Below are 27283 nucleotides of genomic sequence, written 5' to 3'. Positions count from 1 at the left end.
TAAATTGTGACTCAACAAATAACCTGAGAAGCACCACAGTGATTTCTAGATGCATTATCTATAAGATTGGAATCTTAACTCTGAGCACTGGGAATATACTGTGTGCATAGACTCTAGACAATTAAGATAGTCATCATCTTAGTATGAAGCACCATTAGCACATCCATGTGCTCATGCGACCTCCTTCTTCATCTATGACTTACTATGAGATCACATACTAACTAACTTCTATCTGGAGCAAGAACTTCAACTGTATCAATAGCTCACATCTATCCTCATTTCTCTTTTGTGTCCCGTCTTTCTGACCCTTAACTTTGTGATTTTCATGGTTTGCTTCTCCCACCCAATATTAGGCTACTAATATTTATTGCAATGATTTCATTGCTTGATTCCTGTATTATATTCCACAGTCAGACTGCACCAAAGCTCATTTGCCTGTTAGTGAACTTTGGGCTGTGTCTGGGCTTTTCCAGTGTGCCACACAAGTACTGCCAAGATATTCTTGCATAGCTCCCGGTGCGTTCAAGTGTCCAGAAGGAGAATCCTGACCCTTAGAAAATGTGAATGCTCAACACCATGAAAGGTGAGTGGAACCCATGAACTCTTGGTTCAGGGATAGATGAGCTCCCTTTTATTGACATTTCCTCTTAACCCTGCCATTTGAATGAAATGCATTGATGATCTTCATTTACTTCTCCCTGATTCCCTGTCCTGTGTTTATCAGACATACCATTTCCTCCTCTTTGAACAACTACTTCTTTGTTTTTTTCTTTCTATTCAGTGGTTTGGCTATATCTTCCTGATTTGTAAGGGATTAAGTGTTGTCCTAACATGTTATTTTCATAGATAGGTACGTCTTTCACACAGACACAGACACATGAACACACACAAACATACTCCAACACAGTATTCCTTCAAGGTTTGAAACTGAGTGGGTTAGAAACAAATGTATTGGTCACAGTTTTGGACATAGGCATCAGCATGGTTGGGTGGTGGTAGGGGTCTTTTTCTGGCTGCAGAAAGCTGTGCCTGGCAAGCAACGTCTCTGTTCTCTCTTCTAACCCTCATAACCACATCTAACCCTGTTATCTCCCAGAAGGCCCAGAAGGAAATACATGGTTTCAGAGGCTGAGACTTTGACCAGGATTATCAGGAGCACACACACATTCACTGGCTACATGCCAATGCTACACACACATATATGTATATATGCACATGTATATATATATGTGTGTACATATGTGTATAAATATATGTCCCATGTGCATTTGGGTATTTATCCCTAATAGATACTTCTTCTGGTAATCCTTTGATGGGATATGTATTACAAAAATCTTCTCACAGTTTGATAAGAAACATTACTTTGCCCATGTAATTGTAACCCTTCTATACAGTATTTTCACAATTAAAAAAAATCTTCTCACAGGTTTCTACTTCCTTTAATATATTGTTTTCACCAACAGTAGCCTTATTTTTTTAAATATAAGAATTATTACTATTCCTTTCATCTCCCTTTAGAAATAATCCCCTATTTCCAAAGTCAAAAAGAGACCCTCAGACTTTCCTTGAACAAACCTGTTTTCTCTTGTACCCTTTTGTCCATAGCCCATCTGGAATTGTTACTTTTGTGCATCACAGGGAGAACTATTACAAGATATTTTCACATAAGTGCTTTCTTAGATTTCTGTCACCTGACGAAATCCCATTGGCGAACTTTCCTTCTAGCATCTCATTCTGGCCCATCGGGCGTGTTGATCCTCTGGCAGGCTGTGCAATGCCCAGATGGGACCTTGGAGGCAATGTCAGAGGCTGCTCTTGTTCCTGATGGTGTGCACCCATTGGTACATGCTTCCAAGTGTCTCTCAAGAACACAACATGCTAGGGGAAGTTAGAATATACATCACTGCCTAGGTTTTCTCCGATGTTTCTGCCACCGTTTGAGGTGGAGTCTGAGCCTGGCTATTTTTCTAAAGTCCCCCAGACGATTCTATTATAGCTACAGGTGCAGAGCAGCTGTGTATTCCTGAAATCTGGGTTCAGAGATGCTTTTGAGCTGGGAGTCAGCATCCTGCACTGTTTGTCATCTTAGCAGAAATCCATAGGATTTTTTTTTAAAATACTGACTTTCCTTCCTGTAAACAAATGCAGCACAATCCCATTGCAGAGGAAATGGAAAGAAGGGAGGCAGGATGAAGAGTGAATGATAACTCGTGATTGCATACCCATCGTGTGTATTTCTTTCAAGGTTTTTCTTGGCGTGTGTGTGTGTGTGTGTGTGTGTGTGTGTGTGTATTTGTGCGGGGGGGGGGAGGGGATAATCCTGACAATAGTTGTAAGCATTTCCCCCTCTGAATCCTTTTCAGTACACAGAGACCAAAAGCCAGGTCAGGGAGCTGTTGAGCCCTTCCCACGTTTTCCATCCCATGTCTTAGTTTTGTTGTGGAGAGTCAGAGAAATGCCACGGAGGCAACTGGTGTTTCCAGGAGGACAAATGCCCCTCATATGTTATGTATTTGTTGTGCATGAGAGAAAAACCAATGGTCATATTTAGGAGAGCCAAAAGCCAAACGAGAGCTTGAGACACTGAGTTCAAGCTCCAATCTAGGTGCAAGCACGCGCGCGCGCGCGCACACACACACACACACACACACACACACACAGACATAAATAATCACAACTGTACCCATGGAAGACTGTAACACACCAAAATCTCAGGTCTCTGTGGGAGCCTCTAGCACCCTATTCTACAACTCTGTTATCTTCTAGGCTCTTGAGGACTGTAACCAGACTTATCACCAGCACAACTAGCATGGAAGGATGGAAAAAAAGAGATTTGAGTATCAGGATCTAGACAGACAGTGATGATAGCACAATAAAGACAAACTGATAGAAGAAATGTCCTATGGAAAACAATAGAGTTCCAGTGAGGAGCACAGTGCTTGTGGGGTGGGTGTGAGCCCATTGAAGTCTGATTGCTTTTGTTTGTGGGAAGTGGTGGCCAAAAATTTTGCTGGATAACTGAGGCGTCAGTCGCTATGGCAACAGTCACACATGTTGTTCTTTCCCTCGTTGGACCCAAGTCCAACCCTGTCTTAGGTGATCTGATCATGTTCATTCATGTCACTTGGTTAATAAAAAGGGTTATACATCTATAATTGATTCCCACACCAAAGATGGAAACTGGAGGGCTCCAAAGGAGCATGGCTTGGCTGAGATTGGAAAGCAGTAGGTGATAAGTAAAATGGACAGGAGACCAGATTTTAGATTAAGCCATAGCTCTAATTTGACTTGGCCTTGTTGAGATACAGTATGTATTATTCCTTCTTATTTTTCTTAACCTGGGCTGGCCTCCTAAGGTGCCCAGCATTAAATCTATTTTGTAAACAAGAGACAACAGCCCTGACGTTGATACCAGGATGACCTTGGCAGTGGTTATCAAAGCAGAGTGTAGAAAGGTCACCATTTGCTGAGTCGTTTTCCAAAAACTCCACAGGAATTTTCATATCCTTATGGAACAGCTTCTGTGCCGCATTCTCCTCTGGCTGAGGAAGTGAAGAATTGAGTGTTTACATGATTTCCCCAAGGACAGTTAGCTGGCATTCAGATCCAGGTTTTTATACCAGTTTAACTGTACAACATAAAAATTATGGCGAATTCAAAACTCATTTCTGCTTTGATTTGCCTTTTTTCCAAGGACAGTTGGTTGAAGGATAGTTAAGGAATAAGGGAAATGGCAAATTTTGTGATATTCTTTATCTCTATTTTCTAGTCTCTGCAAACGCATTGGTTGGGCCCAGGAAGTAAAGGGACAGAAAGAAGACTTTGGTAGTTGCCAAAATGTTATTCTTTCTAATGGGTGAATAAAATTAATTTGTATATAGATGATTCCATATCTTGACTCTGGTAAATAATGCTGCAGTGAATGTGGTTGTGCTGGTTACTTAACTGTAACTTTGTGTTGCTGGATCATAGGATAGTTCTATGTCAAAGCCCAACAAAAGAAGCACAAAGAAATGGGTACATGCAAGACATGGTTTGGGGTCAAGGAGAGAGGTGTAGATGAATGAAAAGAGAAAAGAGGAGATGCAATCAAGAATTCTTGGTATATCTCATAATATTAAGAAAGGGTTGGTGAGAAGGTTGAATGGAATGATACTGACCAACATGCATTGTATTCACACACTGCCTTGTTAAATATCACCTTCTTTGTACAACTAGAGATAATACATAATTAAACCATAAACAAATGCCTCATACTGGTTTACTTTTAGTTCCTTGTGTTCTTAAAGATTGCAGAAACATTTATATTTTCATTAAGTTGCCTTCATGCTTATGTAAGCTATACTTTATTTTCTCCTCTCTCTGTCACTTGTTTTAGATAGACAGCTTGTTGAGAAAATGTCCAAGAGATTGCAGCTCTCAGCTTCAAAGACAAAGAAGAAAAGCCTAATTCTTGTGGTCATTCCTTTCCAAGGGCACCAGCTAGCTTCTCTGGGTTCTGTATGGCTGTGGTGGTGAGTTACGCAGTATTACCTTGACGAGTTTGGTTTTCTACATTGCTCCCTAGCTTATGATTGGAAATAAACTCTTAACTAAACGGGGGAAAAACGACTAAAATATTTATTGCAGAAAAATAAAAAAGTTAACCAAAGTATTTTATTGATACATTCTTGGACAATACCACAGAATCGAAAGAGAATGGAAAGAGGGAATTTTTTGTTTTCAGCAAGGGAAACTTTTTTTTTCACTAAATTGGCACATAAGCAGCAAGATTAACGAAAGTACTTATTACAAACAGTAAAAAACATACATGCTTTTTTGTTCTTGTCACACTGTTCAGTCATGGGGGGGCGCATGAACAAAACCTCAAGACGTGAAAAATCCATATTCTTTCCTCCCAATAGCTTAATAATTATTCAAATTATTGCAAAATACCCATATACCCTAATGAAAATAACGAAAGAGAACACAAATACAAATAGCCAACGTAAATTATTAACATGTACTGTAAAAATACATTACTGACATGCATTCCGAAGATCAAGACCTCGCTTCCATTCGGCCGATACTTTCCTTCTGTGTAACCTACCGTGTAGCAGAGATAGGTGGAGTCTACTTTCCCAGCACAGTTTTTGGTCTTTAAATATCTTTTTTTTTGTTGTTTTAAAAAAAATAATGTGATTTGCAGTGGTTCTATATCAGAATTATACAGTCATGTACAGATGTATGTGGAGGGATTTTTTTTTCAGTGTCTGCCGAGATCACTTTTATGAGTTTTTTTTTTTTATTTTAAAACTTCCCCAAAGATTCCACCATCTGAGAGAATAGGTGCTCTATGAAAACAGGGCATTCGAAAACAAACAGAACCAAGGGACAACATCGGATGGCAAAAGTGCAAAAGTCCTCACAAACTGTACAGAAAATTTCAAAACCTTGCAGCCTGGAAATACATACGTAGAAAGACAAGGCAGCCCCAGATCGGTCCTCTGGCTCTCAGCGATTTCTCCTAAAGAGCCTGGTTGGGACTTGAGTCTCAACTCTCCCTTTGGTAAGGGAAGGTCCAGAATTGCAGCCAAGTTGGCAGTGTGGATGCCAGTGACTTATTAAGCCAAGATAAAGTAACAATATTTTCATGAAGCAGCTGTTTAGAACACTTGGATCCTCTAACGTTGGTCTCCTGGCCTGGGTGACTCTTCCGGGTGGTGGGAAGCGCGCAGGACCGAAAGAGTCCTATGCCAGGTTGGGTGACAGACTAAGTGAGGGTCTTCCTCCTTCAGGGTACCATGGGATGGAACAGGCTAGATAACCAGGTTATTATAACTGACATACTTCTTTTTTGCAGCAGGGCCTGAAAGAAAAAAGGAAAAGAGTCAGTTGTGGCAGTGACCTTTCTTGAAGAAGGATGGCTCTGATGGCGCAGGGTGTAAGTTTAAGTTGTGCTTTGAGCCGCGCACGCACACGCGCGCACGCGCACATACACACACACACACACACACACACACACACACACACACACACACACACACACACACACACACACACACACACACAGACACCCTTACCCTGTGTATCTCTATAGCTAAACTTTTTCCACTAAAATCTGCAGCTCCCGATGATCCTTAAATCATCTTTTTTTTTTTTTAATCATTTTTGACTGAGACATTCTTAGCCTTCCTCTGGCAGGTCTCTCTATTTAGTAGATGTATCGATGATTGTCATACTTTCTAATTCACCCAGCCCACAGCTTAAAAGGTCCACTCAGGTTCCAGTCTATTTGATATCTGAGTATTTCCCAGAACTTTCCATAACCAGGGTTCTATGCCTGTCCTGGGTCACTGCAATTTATTTAGGGTGACTGAAAATGAGATCACCTAGAGCACCTGCTCCAGGTCTCTCTCCCTCCCTCCCTCCCTCCCTCCCTCCCTCTCTCTCTCTCTCTCTCTCTCTCTCTCTCTCTCTCTCTCTCTCTCTCTCTCTCTCTCTCTCTCTCTTCTTTCTCTCACACACACACATAACAAATGACTATAGATAGACTTTTACAGCATGATCATTGCAAATTTGTAAGTGGTTGCTGACAGAACAATTTTTATTAAGGTGTGAAGCATACTTAACACCTTTTCAACAAGACCAGCCCACATTCCTTTTCCTTAAATGTAGAGAAAATGAATTTTCCACTGGGTGCAGTGATTCCGAGGATCTCCTTTAGTCCCTCCCTCTTTCAGTCTATGTCCATTGACTCCCCTGTGGCTGGCACAGCGCTGGGCCCGGGTAGATAGCTGACCATCAGAGGAGATTCCCTTGTATACCAACATCCTCATAGCATCACTCTGCTTTAAGTCTGGTTCTTATTACCAGATGCATGTAATGGTTGTGATATGAGATTCTTCATTCATCCACCCTTAGTAATTTTGCATCAGCATTAATCAATTAAAGGCTTGTTTGACTTTTCTTAGATCCTAAATATATTTGCTTGTTCAGCTCAGAGCTTTTCTAGAATTCTCTGTTTTATTGGGAGATACTGGGACTTAAACTCAGAGGCTTGTACTTGCTGGGCAGGTGCTCGACTGCTTGAGCCACTCTGTCAATCCCTCCAGAACTCTTAAACAGGCCTTCACATGTGAATTTACAGGGGCTAATAAGCAGCTGTATTAACATGTTGACCTTGGGTCATGTATCCAGTACCATCTACATACATAAGTGCACATGTAATTTTCTCGGTACGACACAGAATATGTGAAAACTAAACACATTTTCTAGATCCAAAGTTACGACTCTTCACCTGAAGCATTCTAATTGGGAAGCTCATTCACCATTGTATGATATTGTGTTTATTAGCTAAAATTAAAGGGAAAGTCGGACTCTCATGAAAGTGTGGGTGGCGTGTAGAATCTGCTCCCGAGTCTCCAGGGGCGAGGTATCTGTACTTGCCGACCACCTGGGCTTCACCTCTGGGGTTCCCACATCTTCTCAGGCTGCTGTCCAGTGTCACCGCGGAAGCGAGGCCATCCTCAGCAGTACACACAGTTTGGATACAAGGAGGATAGCTTTCTGAAGAGATTTTCCAATTTGAAAGCTTATGTCTGTTGTCCTAGAGAGGAAACCTCAGCTGACGTATGCAAGCTGCGATCCCCTCACGCCTTGTCAAATGCCAGCTTGCTCATTACCCTCAAGACCCAAGGGGCATGCAAGCAAAACACCCCAACGTAAAATATCTGTCTGCTCTGGTGTACGAGTAATGAACGCTGCTCTCGGCTTCGAGCATAACTAGCTCATGAGACATGAGAGATGATTACATTTCCTCAACTAGGTTAAGAGAAAACACCAAGTGGTGAGAGTATTTTTATTTTTCCTGAGAGAATAGAAGATTAGAGAATTTCCTCAGTACAGGTTCAGATTAAATTAGAACTGACATCAAATTAGGATTCAAAATTGGAAATTTCCAGGCACTGGTTGCTCACACCTATAATTTTAGCTGCTCAGAAAGCTGAGTTCTGAGGATCACAGTTCAAAGCCTGCCCAGACACGAAAGACAGTGAGACTCTTATTAAACACCAAAAAAGAGAGGCAGAAGTAGAGGTGTGGCTCTAGTGGTGAGTACTAGCCTTGAGCGCCCAGGCCCTGAGTTCAAATCCCAGGACCTGCACCTGCGCCTGCGCACACACACAAATTAGGAATTGTTTTCCAGCATAGGATGGACTTATTGGGTGTTTGTCATGTGTTAGCTGTGTTCTCAGAGAACCTAGAGCTGAGTTCTCTTTATCATCCTCAGAACAGAGGGAAGGAATCCAGGATTCAGAGGAACCAGCTTTGTAAGACTTGACTCTGTAATGCTGGAGTCTGGACTTGGCTTATCATAGTCACTTCCGGGTTAAAAGACCCTGCTGGAGTTGGAGGTGACCTTATTTGCCCTGAGTTCAGAGACACACAGCCTAGGGCCATGACTCTTAATGTCATGCAGTTTGTACTGTGGGAAGAATAATGAATGCCCTGTGAACAGTTGATAATACACACATGTGAATTATCCCAGCTTCTCATTGGAGAGCATAATGTATAAATATGTCTTTTTAAAGTTACACATTTCTATACAAATGATTAGCCTCAGCATATGCTTTCTTTGCAAAATTGCTTAGGAACATTTCAGCAAAATTATAATGTGGTCCGTGCAGTTTCTAAAATGGCCAATGTATTATAATGTTTATTTTTAAACCATTTCTGGCCTTATGAGTAAATAAAATAAGTGCTTATGGTATTCGATAATTCCATTTATTTGAATAGCAATGTAGTTTATCGTTCTGGAGAGAAATTTGCTTAGCTCAAAATAGTTGTCCAATGAAATACTTGCTAAAGAGATACACATTTTAAAATGATAGGGTGATTTCCCCCCCAGAAAGTTATAGATTTTATGAAAGAACAAGTATACATGACATTGTTCTTATTGTCTTTTTGGAAGCTAGCTATACCGATAGCTCTCAAAGCATGATACCTCACTGTAAGCACTGTAATGCTTACAGTGAGGTAAAATATACTGCTTTTGCAAAGTATTTTGTTTTGCATGGTAATGGGGTTTCAACTCAGGGCTTCGTGTTTAGTCAAAGTGGCACTCTACCATATCCCCAAGTCTAACTTTTTGCTGATCAGGTTGGAGACAGAATCTTATAGATTTTGTTACATACATACATTTACATACACACATTTTAGTTCAGAGGAGTGGATGGTATACAGGGATTAAGCTATAAAATCCCTTATATAAAAATAAATTTAAAGATAAATAAGAGCTTGGTTGGTTTTACCCATTCAGTATTTTTCTTCCCATCCCCACACGCAATACACAATATTCATGATTCTTTTCTTTTTCTGAACCACTGTAATCTGGGATTCCTTCTACAGGGTTCTTTAGCCCGTCGCCTATCACAAAAAGTGGTTTCACCTTCAATTAACCGTGAATTCTCACCCCGGATTTCAAGAAAAGCTAGCAAAGGTCCTGCATGTTATTTAGAAAAAGTAATTCACTGTGTAACAGTTTTCCCCAGATCCTTTTTAAATTGATTACTTCAAGAAGCACACTGGTCATCCCAAAATAGGCAAAGCTGACTAAAAATGAAGAAGGTGATTGGGAAAGTTGGGGCATCTCTTGTCATTCCAGTCTGATTGCGAAGGAAGGAACGGGGAGCCCTGCACATGTGTGCTGTATCTGCCTGCTCCCTTCCCCCAGCCTCTCCCACAATTCTACACTATTCATGGGGGTGAAAATACCAACAACTCTGTAATCCATATCACCATCAATTCTATTATGGTTGCACAAAACCAAACATCTGGATATCTGCCCATCTATCTCACTATCCACGAAAACATGATTTAATACTTACTGACTGCCAGTCACCCGAACTGGTGCTGACCACACGAAACAGACTACAGACATGAAAGCTGTGGGTTCATTCTCATTGACTGGAGATTCAGATTGAGGTTACCACGTACTATCAGGAAAGGGTTGATAATCCCTTTCTCTTTCCCCCTTTCCTATTTAACATGATAAGACTATGGTGGACAGGAAGCCCCAAAGCAAACTGACCTCCTCTCAACAATGCTGGCTGAGGGACACAGTTTGGCATCAGGTGAGGCGGTAAAGCTTTTAAGGACAAGCTCATCACAGTGTAATGCAGTCCAAGACCACAGAGAGTCAGTAGTCTAGGAAAGCCTGGGTGGAAGGAATGTACAGATGCTTGCCTCCTTCCACTCGGGGCCTCAGAAATGAGTCAGAGATGGCTCTATTGTCATGAAGCTCCTGTAATAGCACAGAAAGTGGTCTTTGCACAGTGAACAGTACTTAGAGGTGCTCCCAAGGACTCATTACTGTCATGGATGGGTGTGTGCCACACTACGCATAGGAAGGCCACGCAGTGGACGCACGTTGGGCTGTACTCTGAAGCACGAGACAGTACAAGGAAGAGGCAGGGTGATGCAAAGTTCTCTGTGCCCACCGCGGTACCTGGAGCTGGTCAGGGAGTGACAGAACTCAAAGGCTGGAAAGGAGGGAATGGTTCATAGACTCACTCACACACACACACACACACACACACACACACACACACACACATGTGTATATTTATGTATGCATATGGGTGTCATCCAACTACATTTCAAATACTAGAAACAGAGGAACAAATTAAACTCCTCTGGTTGTTTAACTTCCTGACACAAGTTCACTTGGCCAGGCACCAGTGGCTCATGACTGTCGTCCTAGCTACTTGGGAGGTTGAAATCAGGAAGTCCATGGTTCCAAGCTAGCCAAGGCAAAAAACAATGTTCAGAAGGTCTCATCTCAATAGATAAATGCTGGGGAAAACATAAAACCCAGTCTCCAAAAGAACTAGAGATAGAAGGCTGGATCTGTGGTGGAGCACCTGCCAGCCAGCTGGAAGCCCTGGACTTCACTCTCCAGTCCTTCTCCAAGGCCCTCTGGCAGCAGTGCTCTTCCCGGATGCCAGGATAACCGTTATTCCGTTTTCACCAAGAACCTCATCCTGGTCCTTTCTCTCCCTGCAGTGTTCCCTTCATCTTCCCTGTTACGGATTACATGTTCTTGAGGGGGTGGAGTTTCAAATCCCTTGCTGCTTTGGCCCTTTCCTATTCTTCCAAAGCACAGTTCCTTGTTGGGCTCCATGGCCATGCTACTCTTGTTATTTATCTTTACTCAGTGAACCACCAGTCTCATGTTAGGGCCCTGTAAGAACACAGAGCTGCTCAGTGCTTTGCAAGGGTGCAGCACCCGCCTGTGCACCAGAGTTATTAACCTGGTGACCCCCAGAAGGACCTTTGCTCTCTGATGACACCAGCAGCACTTTGAGGGTCTTAGAAGAGTTAAACAGAACAGAAGAACCTGTGGGAACGTCATGCGCTTCGGCACCTCACGCACTTCCCTGTGCTCTCCTTGGTGCTACTGAATATACAGTGAACCGTGAATGCTACTTTGTAAACTTCACGTGTAATCTTTAAACTACAGCGTTCTCCCTCCTATCCCACGTTTAGCATCTAAACAGACCAGAAACAGCCTGCCTAAAATTGAGAAATCCAGGATCCATTCCACCATGGAAAGAGGAAATGAGCGTTCTAATGTTTTTGCTTATATTTTTTTAAGAAATCTAATGTATACTTTAGGATCAAGCAGGATGAAGTTCCTGTGGTTCTTAGAAGATGCATTTGAAGGAAGCAGATACTCTCCCTCTTCAAATATCTTTAACGTGGCTCAGTTAAAATCTGGGCAATTTGAGGCTGTATATGTGTTGCCTCGGGAAAAAAAAAGAGAGATGCGCCCTGAATTGCTGTATCAAAGGAATGGCCTTTTCTTATTATGTACTTTGGGCCTTGCAAAGCTCTTGTGCATTTGGCAATTTCGATATATTACAGATGCAAACATTTTGGAGCATATTACAGACGTGGGGAAATAATGCATCAAAGATTGAGGTTGTGCACCAAAGTCTGTCTTGAGGCTAATGTTAGAAATAAGGCAATAGTAGTAAAAAAAAAAAAAAAAAAAAAAAAAGCAGCAGAGGCCTCCCGAGTGGTGCTGGATGCAAACTCCTCCTAAGATTGAGGCCTTTGTAGTTGAGGGTGGAAGATTCATGGCCCATTCACGCATTTCTTCTTTTATGCATTTATCCAAATTTTACTGAGTTCTCGGTTTGCTAGTAGCTTGGCTGTTAACTAGTGGCATGAACAGTCTCTACCCTGGAGGAGCTTCTGCAGTTGAACACATACTTCTTGAGGACCTACTATGTGTTGTGTGATTCTGGCCACTGGGATTATAACTATGTAGATGGTTTTGGAAAGTGTTGCCATTTTCATGATATTAATCTGGCCAATCCAAGAGCACAGAAGGGCTTTCCACTCCCTTATATGTTCTTGGATTTCCTGCTTCAGTTATGTTATGTAATTTTCACTGTAGAGGTTCTTAACATCCTTGGTTAATTCAATTCCTAGGCATTTGACTGATTTTTGAGACTGTTGCAGATGGAGTTGCTTTTCTGACTTCAGTTTTGATCTTCTCATTGTTGGAATACAGAAAAGCTACTAATTTTTGTGGATTGATTTTATAGCCTGCTACTTTACTAAAGTTTCTAATCAGCTCTGGTAGCTTAGCTTAACCACCTTTATCTCATATCTTTCACCAAGAAGCTATCATCTCAAATCTTTCCTATGTAGCTTAGAGAAGAGAAGGAAGTAAATTGTGATCACTTTATGTCTGGGTGCTTAGTGATTATATGTCAAGTGTGATCATCATCTAGTCACTGGGGGGAAAGGCTGGGCTGGGAATGGGGCTGGAGATGCACAGGGAGAAACACAGAGCCAGACACCAGGTGGCCATGCAACCTTTGGAAAGGGAGTAACTTCCTGCCTTCAGTTTCCTCACCTGAAAGTAAATATAAATCATCACTAAGGTGTCAAGCTTTAAGGTGGTTAAGAGGATAAAAGGAATTGAGGTAGATAGAACAGGATTGGATAAGATTTATGCTCAGTTTATGCTCAATTTATCCAAAAGAGACATCTGTAGGATCTCTGTCTGTCTGTCTCACTGTCTGTCTCTGTCTGTCTGTCTGTCTGTTCGTCTGTCTGTCTGTCTGTTCGTCTGTCTGTCTGTCTGTCTGTCTGTCTGTCTGTCTGTCTGTCTGTCTGTCTCTCTCTCTCTCTCTCTCTCTCTCTCTCTCTCACACACACACACACACACACACCCCCACACACACACACATTCCACATATACATTGTTTTTGTACTTGCTTTTCCCTGGGTAGAAAAGGATCTCTTCAAGGCTGGTCTCCCTGTCCATAAACAAAACTAAATCAGTCGTTTGCTTCTGGACACTGTGAGGATGCCAACAAACTGTGCTTCCGTTTTTAAAGACAGCACATGTGGCACCTTCTGTCCATCCACGGACAAGGGGCTCTGTCCTATCACTGCTGGCGAGTTTCCTTTCTCACCCACTCGGGCTGTCATCATTAGCTAAGCTCCATCGCTGTGGAAGTGTGATACTGAAATCTTGTACTTTGAGAGGCTGTGCTAGTCAGCAAGATCCAAAGAGGAAGGCGGGCGCTTGACAGTTTCTATTATGGCACAAAGGAGAGTTTCTTACCATACAGAACAGTCTATTCATATAATCAGTGGCCGCCGTGAGCCTCACTCGGGACCCACATCACAGTGTTCAGTGATGGATCTGGCCATCATCATCGATTCCAAACAACGTCCATGTTGGATGGATTTGCTTTTTTGAAAAATCAATTGTGGGAGACTGTAAATATTTATATATTTAGTGCGCTTTCCATTTTGCTTAACAAATTGGGTACAGACTGATTAGTGCCAGAGGAATTTCAGCTAGATTAGCTGACGTGAGTTATCTCTTACTCATCCACTCTGCAGTTGAGGACTGATCTGTGTCTGAATTCATAAAGGGAGGAAACCAGAACTACTACAGAGCTGATGGGATCCAAAAGATTGCAACTGGATGTCTCCACACATGGCTGTGGCCTATGGATGTACCTTCCCATGGGTTCCAAGTATCCACATTGACTATCAGACTAAGCAGTAATCACTCAAAAATATTAACCAGAATCCTTAGGAACCTGATACTACAACAAAGGCTGATGGAACTCAAAGGATAACCTAATTTATACAACTTGACCCAAAACTGTGCAAGAGGAATCTTTATGGAAGCAAGCAGCACTATAACACTAAAAATGTGTCCTCTTGATCATTCTTGTTTCCTAGAAGCTAAAGCACTAAGCAATGATCCTTTTGAGACTTTTCACATGAATCCTGGCTGGTGCCTCACACAGTACCATGTAATTCTCGAGTCGTTCTTATTAACGGCTTACATGTGCTACGTGCTCAATGAAGCCCTTTTTATCCACAAATCCATTCATTCCATCTTTGCAGAAAACTCTGTGAGTTAGGTGACCCTTGTAGGTCTATTTTGTAATCTGAGGTTTAGAGAGATTATGGAAGATAATCACCCTTTGCAGACTATGACTATGAAAAGCAAGAGTGGGCTAACGGAAGAGGGACCTGCGCCGGAGGCCAGAGATAGTTCTTAGCTAACAAGCTCATTTCGCCTCTCCACTACATCTCAAGCAGGGCTGGGCTGTCACTTCCAAGACGTCCCATCTCTGTAGCTCATTTATTTTTTAATCTTTCTCAGATCTCACCCCTTGATTTCTTCCTAAAGTTCTATCTCCCAGTGGCCCTCATTGTGATCTTGTCGGAAATACTGACGCCCATGAAGCGGATGTTGAGATTCTAAGAGACCAAGAGTCACCCTGTATGTGGCCTGTGACACCCCTGATGACAAAGCTCTGCAGGCCACTGTCCATTTCTTCTTTCTCCCCAGTGAAACAGGGAGAGAACAGGAAAGACCCTTTGAAAGGAAACACAAGGTATCTGGGGCTTGTAGAAGAGACCCAAAAGTAACAATGCAAACACAGACCACTCTTAAAGCAAAACAAAAAGATGTATGTTCATGGTTCAAGCTTTTTTTTTTTTTTTGTCGGTCGTGGGGCTTGAACTCTGGGCCTGGGCGCTGTCCCTCAGCTCTTCAGCTCAAGGCGAGCGCTCTACCACTTGAGCTACAGCGCCACTTCCGGTTTTCTGGTGGTTTATTGGAGATAGGAGTCTCACGGTCTCTCCTGCCCGGGCTGGCTTTGAACCGCGATCCTCAGATCTCAGCCTCCTGAGTAGCTAGGATTACAGGCGTGAGCCACCAGTGCCCGGCTAATGGTTCAAGCTTTTAATCCTAGCAACTCAGAAGGAGTAGCAAGTCTTGGAGTATCACGGTTCGATGCCCACCTGGGCAGAAAAGTTCCCAAGAGCCCATGTCCAATGAATCATAATCAGCAAAAAGCCAGGCTGGGTGTATGATTCAAATGGTAAGGGCCCCGCTAGGAGCAACCAAGCTGAGTGAGAGTGAGACCACCTGAGTTTAAGACCTGGTACTGACTGACAGGAAAAACATTAATAAAAATAAAACAGAGAAAGGACTACGAATTAAAAAAAAAAGTTGAAGGCTTTCCAAACTTTGCTGTTTTTATTCTCCCAAAGAAGATGGTGTTGTCTAGGTCACTGACGTGAGCAACAACTCATTGAAATGAAATTGTTAGGAAAGAAGCTACTGCTTCTGTTGAGATGGCTGGATTGCTGATCTGGCTTCCCTCTGCAAGCTCTGATTACTGGAGAAAGCTCCAGGCTTGTGTTTCCTTGCATTTAACTTGTCCATGAAAACACTACCATGCTATGGTAGTGTGTGGAGGGACCAACACGAGGCTACACGTAATACATCATTGCTGAACACCTAATTAGAGAGTGTTATCATCACTGCCGCCGCTGCCGCCTTCTTGACCCTACCACCATCATCTTTCCCCATCAAACATCTATGTAAGACAATGAAATTCCGAATTTCAAACTGTACTGAAACTCAGCTGGTGGCTGAAGATGAGCTGCCTTTTTAGGCTATCATTTCAACATGAAATTGCTATGAGAATTGAAATGGCCAGTCTTGCTATTTTGTCCTTGAGTGGCACAAAATGTGAACTTGAGCTCCAGTGAATTTCTTTAGACCTTTTGGGAGAGAGAGCATCCTGTGATTGTGCTGTAGCATGAAAGGATACTATACTTAAAAAAAAACCAAACCATAGAACACTGTTCAGTCCCCACAGTAGATTTTCATATCACTTCAGAGACCGAGATCTGCCATCTGTCTCCAGATGAAGGCATTTGGGTACAAAACTATTTTACTTTGGGAGAAATGTCTATTATTTTAGCAACAGCAACATAGAAAAACCTTAATATCAACTTTACCAGGAAAAAAAACCCCTTAATATCAAGGTTGCCAGAATAAAAATTAGTTTGTAAGACAGCAAAAGAGAACAGCACTCTTCTTTCTAACAAGTTTTCCCCAAACTTCCAAATAGTTACCCTTTCCTGAAATAGTTTATTGTACTATAAACCATGAAAAAAGTTCATACCATGTCTGTTACTACAATAGGGCTCATTGAGAGAAATAAAGCAGCAGTCATTAAATATTTACCAAATTACTCATCTGAGCCATAAAATATTGGCCATATAGTATTCTATATATTCTATATAATAACATTATGACATAGTATTCTATGCTCAATGCTACTTGATCTTCTGTCCCTAGAGATGCTCCCTAGAACAGATTGAATTACCCACCTGTCAGTCTCCTTTCAACCAGGAAGTCGAGACTTTCCACTTGCCTGATAGTCTACTAACAGCTCTCTCCTGGCTGTTTTTCATAAATGCCATCCTTTCTCACCTCTTTTCTAGGATTCACCATCAGTTTCCTTTGAATCCATTAGGATCCATCAGTTATAAGGTACTTTTGTCTACTGAGAGGAAAGATGTACAGGATAAATGGGATGACGTGGTGGTATCCCCAGGTGGAGTCTAGTTCAAATAGTAAAACAGTTGGCTTTGTATTAGTAACAGTTAACATTTACAGAGAACTCCTTAGGCCTAGCCTTTGCACAAAGCATCATAGAAAAGTCAGCTCATTGGCCCTCTGAAAGATGCTTCCATTTGACTTTATGCACACGAGAAGCTGACAATGCCTCTCACAGCCACACAACTCATAGAACCAGGCCATCTGACTCCAGAGCTCATTCCTAAGCCATTAGGAACTTATATGCCCATGGGAGAAGCTGGTTGAACTCATCATCTTAGAAAATGGAAACAGTATAAAGCCAAAGATGTAGACAGAGTGAGTGACTGAGGGCAGATGATCTGGGAGGTACTTTTAGTCTGGCATGCTCTAGCATGCCAGGGAAAGAACACATTTTCAAGAAATGAACACAGTCTCAGAGAGAGGCCCAGCATTCTATCATTCCACAGTAGAGTCTTTGCACAGCTGGCACCAGTGGTCAGGAAGATGAACCCAAGTCCCTTTCAGAAGTCTGGCTTGAGCCAAGAGAGACTAGATAATGCTCAGCAGATTTCACCAGGTACACAGAGTGGAGAAATACAGCATTTCAAAATAAGAGTCCCAACCATGAGGACACTACCAAGCAGGTGAGTGTAGAACCGCAACCTAACAAGAAAATTCAACTGTGGTCTCCCAATTTCCCTCAACTCCCTTTTGAATCAGAGCCTGTTTGCACGAATCCTCTTAATTTTCGACTGGGTGTTTTGATGATCTGTAAATATAGCCCAGATGTCAATTTTGGAAGCAGAGCCAACCATACACAGAAAACCATACACCGAAGCATCAGTCCATCTGAGGCTGGCCAAATGCACTGTTCGAGTTGGACAGGAACTGGTTTGCATTTCTCTGCTAGTTCATGGGCACACTCAGCAAACACTGCTTTGTCCCTACCATATTTTCCATTTTTAAAAAATCTGCAACTCCTCCACTCCTTAACAGATGCTTCTAAGCGTGAAGATGCTGAGGCGTGAAGGACTGACCACTGGTTCCTCTTTTATGGGAAACATATTGATAAACGCTTGATGTACAGACTCTAATCTGTATTCTGAAAAGTATGAGTTTTCTCTGGTGGTTTGGAAAGAAATGGAAATGAGCACAGTGAATGTATCCCAGCCCCTCAGTGGTTCTGGAACAAGTATGGGGAACGGCCGGCCCAGGGTAAAGATGGTAAGAGACAGCTTTGGTGTCATTAGGAGAATATGAATGAACCTAGGCCTGTTGATCTTATATGTCTCTGCACAAGCTCTCAAACCTTTGCATTAGACCTCGGGTATTTTCTTTTAAGACACTCCTTGATCTAGACCAAAGTATGAGTCCCTTTGAAGGGAATGATGCTAATGAACTGTCGGGGGTGGGGGGCACAGGGGAGGAGACCTGGACTCCAAGAATGGCGGTTGAATTCCTGCGACTGATTTATGGAAAGCGGTACCAGTCAGCAGAGGAGGAAAAGGGGGGAAACGGAGAGGAAGTAATGAAGGAAATGTATGTCAAAATACTGGTGGTTGGGATTATAACCTGTGAGTTACCACTTAGAAGTCTTCTTATATGCAGAATGCTGTGTTCATAAGGGAAGTTAGGAAGTAGTGTGTGACAGGCTAGGAATCTCAACTCTGTTTTTTATTGTGACTTTGGTCAGCCTGGCCAACCTCTCTGAACTTCCGTTTACTTCCGTGCTAAGTAAGCACTTAATCACTTGAGTGATTCTGATTTACAATGGTGTGTAAAGTAATGTGGTAAAAATGGCGCACTTGGTAAACACCTAATAAGCAATTGGTATTATTGTATTCATCCCTGATAAATTTTCATGTGCTGCTTGTTCTCTTCCTCATAGCTTTTTTTGTTGTTAGAGAAAGAATAGAAAATATAACACAGATATGAATTATGTTAACTACAAAAGATGATATGACAGGCTATTCATGTCCTAGGAGTTGGGTTGCAAACTCATCTTTAGAAGCACCGGGTGCTCCGGAGTTGCAGTTGGCTTAAGAAGAGACCAACCCAGAATGAGTTCTGGTCTGTTCTGGTGTGTTCTGGAGTGGCTTCCTTTGGTGTGCATGGTGGTTCACTTTACAGCTCCCCCATTCACGCATGGCAGGAGGGGTTCGGTCCTGCCTTCTGGAAGAGCACATTGCTGGACATCCTCAAAGGTGCTGGTGCTCTCAGAGCTGTGTTTCTGGCATTTCGTAGGCGCTTCTTCACCCACAACAGGAAGCAATTACCAGCTGGGTTGACCTCTGTAAGGATCCGAGGCTCTTCTCCATCCACCTCAATTTTCCCATCTCCCGGAGAAGGTTGATCAGTGTAGGTGCTGTATTTGGACCTTCTAGGCTTGGCTAGAAGACAAGATCCAGTCCTCTGGGAATGGCAGATAGATGGCTCTTCTCAAGGAACCGGAGCTACTGTGCTGTCCTCTCTCTTGGGTTTCTCCTCAAAACCATCTTGCTCTTCCTCTCTGTGGTCCAGAAAAACTGAGGCTGCTACCCAGGCTACAAAGGCATCAAAGGTACACCTAGGCTGACTCTGCCTTAGGTCTGAGAAAGCATGTTCCTTTCCTGCGTTTTGTGATGCCTAGCCTTGGGTACTCCAGCAGGGAGTAAGCAATCGTATCTCCGCTGTTTGGGGCATGTGACCTGTATTCTGGGGCTTCCGGATGCCAGGTGATCCTCACATTGCTTTCATCTATCCTACTGACCTACACTTCATTTTAATTCACGGATGAAGAAACCATTCCCCCTACTCAAAAAGACGATATGGCATGGTGGTGATCTGAAAACTTTTTAAAAAATATAATCCCAGTCAATAGAGAAAATGGTATTTTCTTGGCACACAATACCATTCATATCAACAGGGGAATGTACTGATGGAACATGGAATGTAGGTCTTCACATATCTCCTGGAAATGAGCATTGGCCACTTTTTATGTGGTGTGATCTTTTAAAAGATAGTCACTTAATCCCTTTAACAAGTACATAATGATTCTGCAGGAGATTCTTAACCAAAGGGAGCACTTACTGCTACATAGAAGAGTTGGGTTTTAAGTAACATAGCAGAAGCCATTTACCAATATTCAGAATTGCTTAGACATTCCCCAAAAGATTTCAAAGAGAAGGTGTGCAATATTTGGCTATTTCCCTACTTAGGAGATCCTCAGCACAAAACACATGATTTCTTTTAGACTACAAGGATCTTTCTTTAAAGGAGCAATCTTATGGTAAACATGTTTTAAATATGCTGACTTGCTTTTTTAACCTATTGTGTAAACCAGTAAGAAAAATGCAGAATGGTAGCTGCAGGTGACAACAAGAGGAACAAGTGAAAAGCAGATTTAGTGTCTAAAGAGACAGTAACCAATAGGCAGCTGAGTTCATTTTACTGAGAAAGAGAAGCTTCAGGCAACTGAATATTAGGACTTAAGTAATGAATTGATAGCATCTCCTATTCTATTCTTGAAGAAAGTCAGAATAATACATTTTGCTGGGGGAAAATATACAACTCTCCTTGCCCACCTTAAACAAGCTCTGATGAACTAAATTTTCTCAATAAAGTGGAACGAGAGCTGGGTTATGTTGGACGTATTTCCTTTCATTTCCAGATGATTCGTGTCTATGAGGGGATTTATTTAAAGTTCTGTATCAGAAAGATATGGTAGCAGCTTGATCCACAGAAAATGTGGAACTCCATGTGCAAAAAGCTTTAACCCTTAACCAACCAGGAAAAAAAAAAAGAACAAACAGCTCATCTTCGGCTTTGATTGTGAAAGTGAAGATTGCCAAATTCCCCATCCGGCTATTCAGTGAGAACCCGTTAGCCCCACTGGATGCAGAAGGTGAATGAAATGGGCCATTTCTCTCTCAAATTGAAAGGTATGTTTGTGGCCCCTAGGGAACCTTGAGCGCCATGTTTTTGGCAAGGAGAATCCCAGGAACTGCTCTCTCATTGGTTGGACAAAGTAGCCACCAGCTGGGCAAATATTCATTACAGGCACAAGCTTGATTTACTATTTTCCACCTGCAGAGTTTCACAGGTTGAGAACCAAGCACCAGTCTGGTTGGGAAGCTCAGCAAGAATGATGTCACCAGCGGACCAGTGGCTTGTGACACGGCATCTCTGGGTTTTTGAAGTATGTGCCTCAAATTACAGCCTCTGAGGAGATAGCCAGGGCTCGGCGGAGTTTCTCAGCAGGGAGGAGCACATGGTAGAGAGTTCTTGGCTGGTACAAGTATATGTCCAGCACATATATGTCATGGAGCAGTGGTCACAAAATGTAGCATGAATTCCCTGGGGATCTTGCTAGACGGCAGGTCTGATTTCGCCCAGCTAAGCAAGGCCTGGGCTTTCCCATCCTACCATCCATGCTGCAGAGATACAGAGGCTGGCAGCTCTGCACATCAAACACTGAACACAGGCAAGTGTTAGGGACACTGGTAGAAATTTACACCCCTGTCAAGTTCTGTTTGGCACTCTTGGCCTTGTTGACACTGGCAGTTTCTAAGAGAGCCATGGTTTTCACAAAATTATGAAAGACAGCTGAAAAGAGGTGAGTAAAATAGACCCAGGCTGGAGTTCACTCTGCTTTGACACGTGCAGAGAGTAGCTTGGGTTTTTCTGGGCTCTTTCCCCTCCCCGCCCGCCCCCCCTCACCTACAGATGTGTCAGGGGAGCCTGTGTAAATATCTTCTTCCCCAGTCTAATTTGTGTAATAAAGCATTAGGTTGGTTCCCGGCTCTCTGGATGGCACAGAGCTGTAAAGTGATTTGTTTTCCACCCCAGCCTTATGCAGGAAATAACCTTGGCAGTACATACCCATTGAAATGGGGGCTCAAACAAATGGAAATGAATGCACAGCTCAGATTGGTTTTGCTTTCCAATTCTGCATCCAAGAGATTGACAGCAAGACCCAGGAAAGAAGATGCACTTTATGGGTGGCCTTCATGAGTGTCCCTCTTAGCTGAATACCACCAGTGGGCAGGCATCACAAAGAAAGCAGTGTCACAAGCCAGGCACCGGTGGCTCACCCATGTAATCCTAGCTACTCAGGAGGCTGAGATCTGAGGATCACAGTTCAAAGCCAGCCCAGGCAGGAAAGTCCGTAAAACTCTTATCTCCAATAAACCACCAGAAAACCGGAAGTGGCACTGTAGTTCAAATGGTAGAGCGCTAGCCTTGAGCTGAGGAGCTGAGGGACAGCGCCCAGGCCCAGAGTTCAAGCCCCACGACCAACAACAACAACAAAAAGCAGCATCACAGCCTCTCCTTCTGGTTGGTGGCTTTGGGACGGCGCCCTCTGCCAGTTTAAATTAAGGTGGAAGAAACACAGAAAAATTGTCCCCCAAAGTTTCAAGAGGGATCACAGCTCGGGTGCCTCAGTGATGTCAAATCGTCACCCTCCACCCCTGCATCTGGTTTACCTTCACCTCCACACCTGCATCTGGTTTACCTTCACCCTCTACCCTGCATCTGGTTTACCTTCACATCCACCCCTGCATCTGGTTTACCTTCACATCTATACCTGCATCTGGTTTACCTTCACATCTACACCTGCATCTGGTTTACCTTCACATCTATACCTGCGTCTGGTTTACCTTCACATCCACACCTGCGTCTGGTTTACCTTCACCCTCCACACCTGCATCTGGTTTACCTTCACATCCACCCCTGCATCTGGTTTACCTTCACATCTACCCCTGCATCTGGTTTACCTTCACATCTATACCTGCATCTGGTTTACCTTCACATCCACACCTGCGTCTGGTTTACCTTCACCCTCCACACCTGCATCTGGTTTACCTTCACATCCACACCTGCGTCTGGTTTACCTTCACATCTACCCCTGCATCTGGTTTACCTTCACATCCACACCTGCGTCTGGTTTACCTTCACATCCACACCTGCGTCTGGTTTACCTTCACATCCACACCTGTGTCTAGTTTACCTTCACATCCACACCTGAACCTGGTTTACCTTCACATCCACACCTGCACCTGTTTTACCTTCACATCTACACCTGCATCTGGTTTACCTTCACCCTCCACACCTGCGTCTGGTTTACCTTCACATCCACACCTGCATCTGGTTTACCTTCACATCTATACCTGCGTCTGGCTTACCTTCACATGTACACCTGCATCTGGCTTGTGGCTCCTTTGTAAGGTGCCAAGAGACAGGATACCTGCAGAGAGAGAGGCAGGTGGGCCAATCTTCCTCCACCCCCACGTCCGTTCTCTGACCTCTGGTGATCTTATTTTTAGTACCTTCTGTGATACCAATTTTTTAGATGCCACATGTGAGTGAGATTTTTGCAGATTTCCTACCTTTCTGTGCCTGAATGACTTCACCTAAATCACAATCTCCAGTTCTGTCCTTGATGCCTCAAATAGCAGGTAAAGGGGCAGGAAAACAGGAGAAAGAGGTTCTGGTGTGCTGCTTGCTCACTTGGGTGGCTACAGATCACAATTCTGTGCTGCGTATTTCAAAACGCTGACCAGGTGGTACCTCTTCCAGGAAGACCCTCCCCCACCCCCGACTTACCCAGGCAGAAAATAGGGTCCTTTCTTTTCTGTGCCCACAGGACGCTCTGCTTTCCACACATCCATATATTCAACCACCCTTTTGGTTTGTTTCCTTATTCTCTCAACATCTGTACTATAATTTTCACTAGTTTTTGTATATCAAGGGGATTTCGACCCATGTATCTGAAAGCACACATTTGAAAATAAAACTAAAAACAAAGACAAACTGCATAGGTATGAACTGTCAAGATTAAAAAACTGAAAGATAAAAAGACATCAGAAGTATGGGGAGACAAAAAGACAGCAAATAAACCAGTGACCCTATAATTATGTGAAATCAACTAAAACAAAAAAATTCTTAATAAAATTCTTAATTTTAGCCGGGCACTGTTGGCTCACATCTGTAATCCTAGCTGTTCAGAAGACAGAGATCTGAGGGTTGCGGTTCAAAGCCAGGCCAGGCAAGAAGGTCTGTGTGATTCATCTCTAACCATCAGAAAATGGGAAATGGGGCTGTGGTTTAAAGTTATAGAGTGCTAGCTGTGAGCACAAAAGCTCAAGGACAGCACTCAAGCCCTGAGTTCAAGACCCACGAAAAAAGTTCTCAATTTTATAAGCAGCTTAGGGCTCATGTTGCTATATTTGAGGAGTATAAAGCAAAGGGAGCGAAGGAAAACAGAAATATTTATAGGAATGTGTCCAACTGTGGTGTCACTGAGACCGAACATGAATGGCAGGCAGGGACAAACATGCAAAAAAGCACGGGAGGCCATGCGAAGCAGCCCGACAGTGACTCTGTCTAAAATAGGGCACCCACAGGAGTAAAAAACAAAAAGGGAACGTAGAACTTTTATCTTAGAGGGAACATGCATTACATTAGTTCCCAGGAATGCTTTGCAGTCTTTGGCCTAGATGATTCTGAAATCTCTAATGACCTTAAGGTCCCACCATCTGCTGGTACTTTGTAAAGAGTATTTTCATTTAGAAATGGCTGGTTTCAATTACAAAAAAGTATATATGAATACCTTGTTCCTGCTGAGGACAACTTAACACCGTGCTCTTGGTTATTGTACCATCACTAAAGCATGATGCCATGTATCCGTCTCCATGGAAACTGCTCTCTCTCATGGGATAGCAGAGCATATGTAGTGGTCATGCTGAACGTAGGGGCACCTGGCTGCTCAGCTCCCGTGTGACACCCACACACACACACACACACACCAGGCACTGGGAGGGTAGGCCTGAAGAGCAGACCCACTAGGGCCTCCAGGGGAAGAAAAACAGCCCCCTACGCAGAATCTGGAGAAAGGTTTACATGCTGAAATTTAGCCCCCATTCCTTTCTGGTAGTCTTATCCAAAGGAGTTTGGCCACAGGAAGTAATCTGTTAGAAAATAACACACAAGAAAGAGGGAGAAAAATTCCCTACACATTTTTCTAAGAGGTAAACTAGTTTGGGGCAAGGTGTTAATTTAAGATTTCTATGATACGAGGAGAACAATATGATTTCTGCCAGCCCAGGCACCAAGCTTAAAGCAGTGTTAATTTTCAGATTCATTTCCACTGCTGGTGAGTCACACAAATCATCACGGTTGAAGCCACTGGTCTGTCTTACATACATAATTTAGCCCTAACATAAAAGAGGTTTTGGTCCTGGGAAGTGATCTGGTTTCAGAGAGGAGCTGTCTCTTTTAGGGTGGGGTTAGTGATGCTTTACTGTGGGGAGGGTGAGTTATGTATTCAGTCAGCATGGAGACAGAGTCAACAGTCAACTGACTAGAAATAACAGTCTCAGCAAGCACTCTGAACACTGAGGCTCAGGGCGCTTTCCTGTAGAGTACTAGTCTGTACAGATCGTTAAGAGAGATAGGTGTTCCTTATTTCTGTTCCAGGCACTTCTTCTCTTGGCTGAGTTCTTGTTATTGGCATGTCTTCCCTGCAGTATGCTGAATTAGTAACAGTTTTCTGTGATGTAGGAGAATCTTTCTGAAGCAACTTGTAAAAATCAAAGGCAGCTTCACTAATCCTAATTTGGCATCAGAATTGGCCATCCTCTTGGAAATATAAACTTTGTCACTGGTGAACACACTCCATATACATGCCAGCTACTTTTGGGTCATGAATATAATGCATAGGGATATTTTTGTCAGGACCTCAGGATAATTAGCCTTGTGTATTGGAGAAATTGCCTTCTCCTCTATAATCCAGATTATTGATGAGTTGAATTTGGGTAACTATAGCACTGGGATGATGAAACCAATTGATCATTCTGTGTCTGGGGCTGTAGAAGTCAATTTACATATGTAAATAAGTTCTACGGTCTAAGCCTTTACAGTGGCTCATGGGGTGAACAGGTGTCCTAAATCGGAATTCTCCCACAAAATTCTTATTTTTTTCACTGCCTATTTTCCAGTCTCCAATTCATCACCAAAAAGATGACTCATGGCAGAATGCTGGTCATGAATGGAAAAGCTGACTGAGAGCTCAAGTCCCTGAGTTCAGTCGTCATTATTGGCATAAATAGCAAAGTCTTCATCAGGAATCATTTGAACTCTTTTCATACTCACTTGGTAAGAATTTTCTGCTCATGGTTACAATCTGGGCTGTATTTTAACTTTAATTTTTACAATTACTTGGGGGGAGGTCTATCTGTTCATAGGAAGAAACAGGGCAACATTTCCATTAAAAAGTTTTGGAAATGATTAGGTTCTGAAATCAGATACAAATTAAATATTCATTCTTTCCTAGAGCTTTTTAAAACATGAAAACCATAGCTATAAATATTGTGAGATGTGTCTTAGCAAGCCTCACGTAGATTTGCCCAATGTCATCATTTCTGAAAATGAAATCTCTATGTTGCCAGAAGACACAGAGCTTGATATAAATTTTATAAGAAGCTGTGTGACCCTGGCAAATTGAAAAAAAAACCTCCTTAAGCCTCAGTCTGTGCTGAAGCCAAAGGTGCATTATAACATCCACTTCAGAGGCATCACCACACAGAAATGAACCATTCAGTATGGAGCCTCGTAGGCATCTGCCCCTGCGAAAGACAGGGATAAAATAGTAGTGAGTTCTCCATCACTCATGGTATTCAGGCACATGATGGAGGTAACATTGCCTGGATGGGTATCTTTACAACCAAACCCTTACACGACAAAGATCCCTTCCATGGCTGAGACTCATTCACTCCATAGTCCAGCTGTAAAACATTGAAAAGTATCACTGTGCAAACTTTTTGAATTTGCCCAACGAGTATTCCTCTGGTTTAAACATTAACAGAGATCCTTATTCCATCTCTGGAGAATAAATCAAAAGAAACCAAAAGAAAAACTTGCATTAGACATGACCAGAGAGCTTGACTGTATGGTCTTGTCTTCGTGAGTTTGAGTAGAGGCCAAGAATCTGAAGTTTTGTTTTGTTTTGTTTTTTAATTAATGTCCAGGCATTGGTGATGCTTCTATTTCTGGGATCAAAGTTTGCAGTATGACTGTCAGCCTTGGAGGTTGTTACCTATGTGGAATCTCTAGCTACATTCAATCTTACCGTGGACGAATTACAGAGTCCTGAGCGGTGAGGGGAAGCGTGGTGTACAGCCCTGGGTATCTTGGTGATTCTATTGGCCAGTGAGTGCTGAAGACTCCCAAGGCAGAGTTCCACACCTCAACTGGTGACCCAATGTTGGATTGCTTTTTCCATTAGACTTCCTACTACTGCTGTTTAATATTTTTTAAATGTCATCATGACATTTGAAAAACAAAAGTTTTTTTTTTTTGCTATGCTGAGGCTATTCTGAT

At 42.7% G+C, this 27283-nt stretch overlaps 1 protein-coding gene across 2 annotated transcripts in view; it reads right to left on the bottom strand.

Moving 5' to 3' along the window:
* Positions 1-4638: 4638 nt before the first annotated feature.
* Positions 4639-27283, bottom strand: part of Grm7 (glutamate metabotropic receptor 7) — a 597974-nt gene continuing 575329 nt past the window's right edge. For both annotated transcript variants that reach the window (XM_070019004.1, XM_070019005.1), the window contains one exon: positions 4639-5848. Coding sequence is in view for 1 of the 2 variants with exons in the window: in XM_070019005.1 (XP_069875106.1) it covers positions 5799-5848 (50 nt within the window). In the remaining variant the exon portion in view is untranslated. The remainder of the gene's footprint in view (positions 5849-27283) is intronic.

This window comes from Dipodomys merriami, unplaced genomic scaffold, assembly GCF_024711535.1.
Source record: "Dipodomys merriami isolate MVZ:Mamm:240054 unplaced genomic scaffold, mDipMer1.0.p SCAF_13, whole genome shotgun sequence".
NCBI classification, from domain to species: Eukaryota; Metazoa; Chordata; class Mammalia; order Rodentia; family Heteromyidae; genus Dipodomys; species Dipodomys merriami.
Note: the sequence above shows the minus strand (reverse complement) of the source record. Positions and strands in the feature narration are given on the sequence as shown.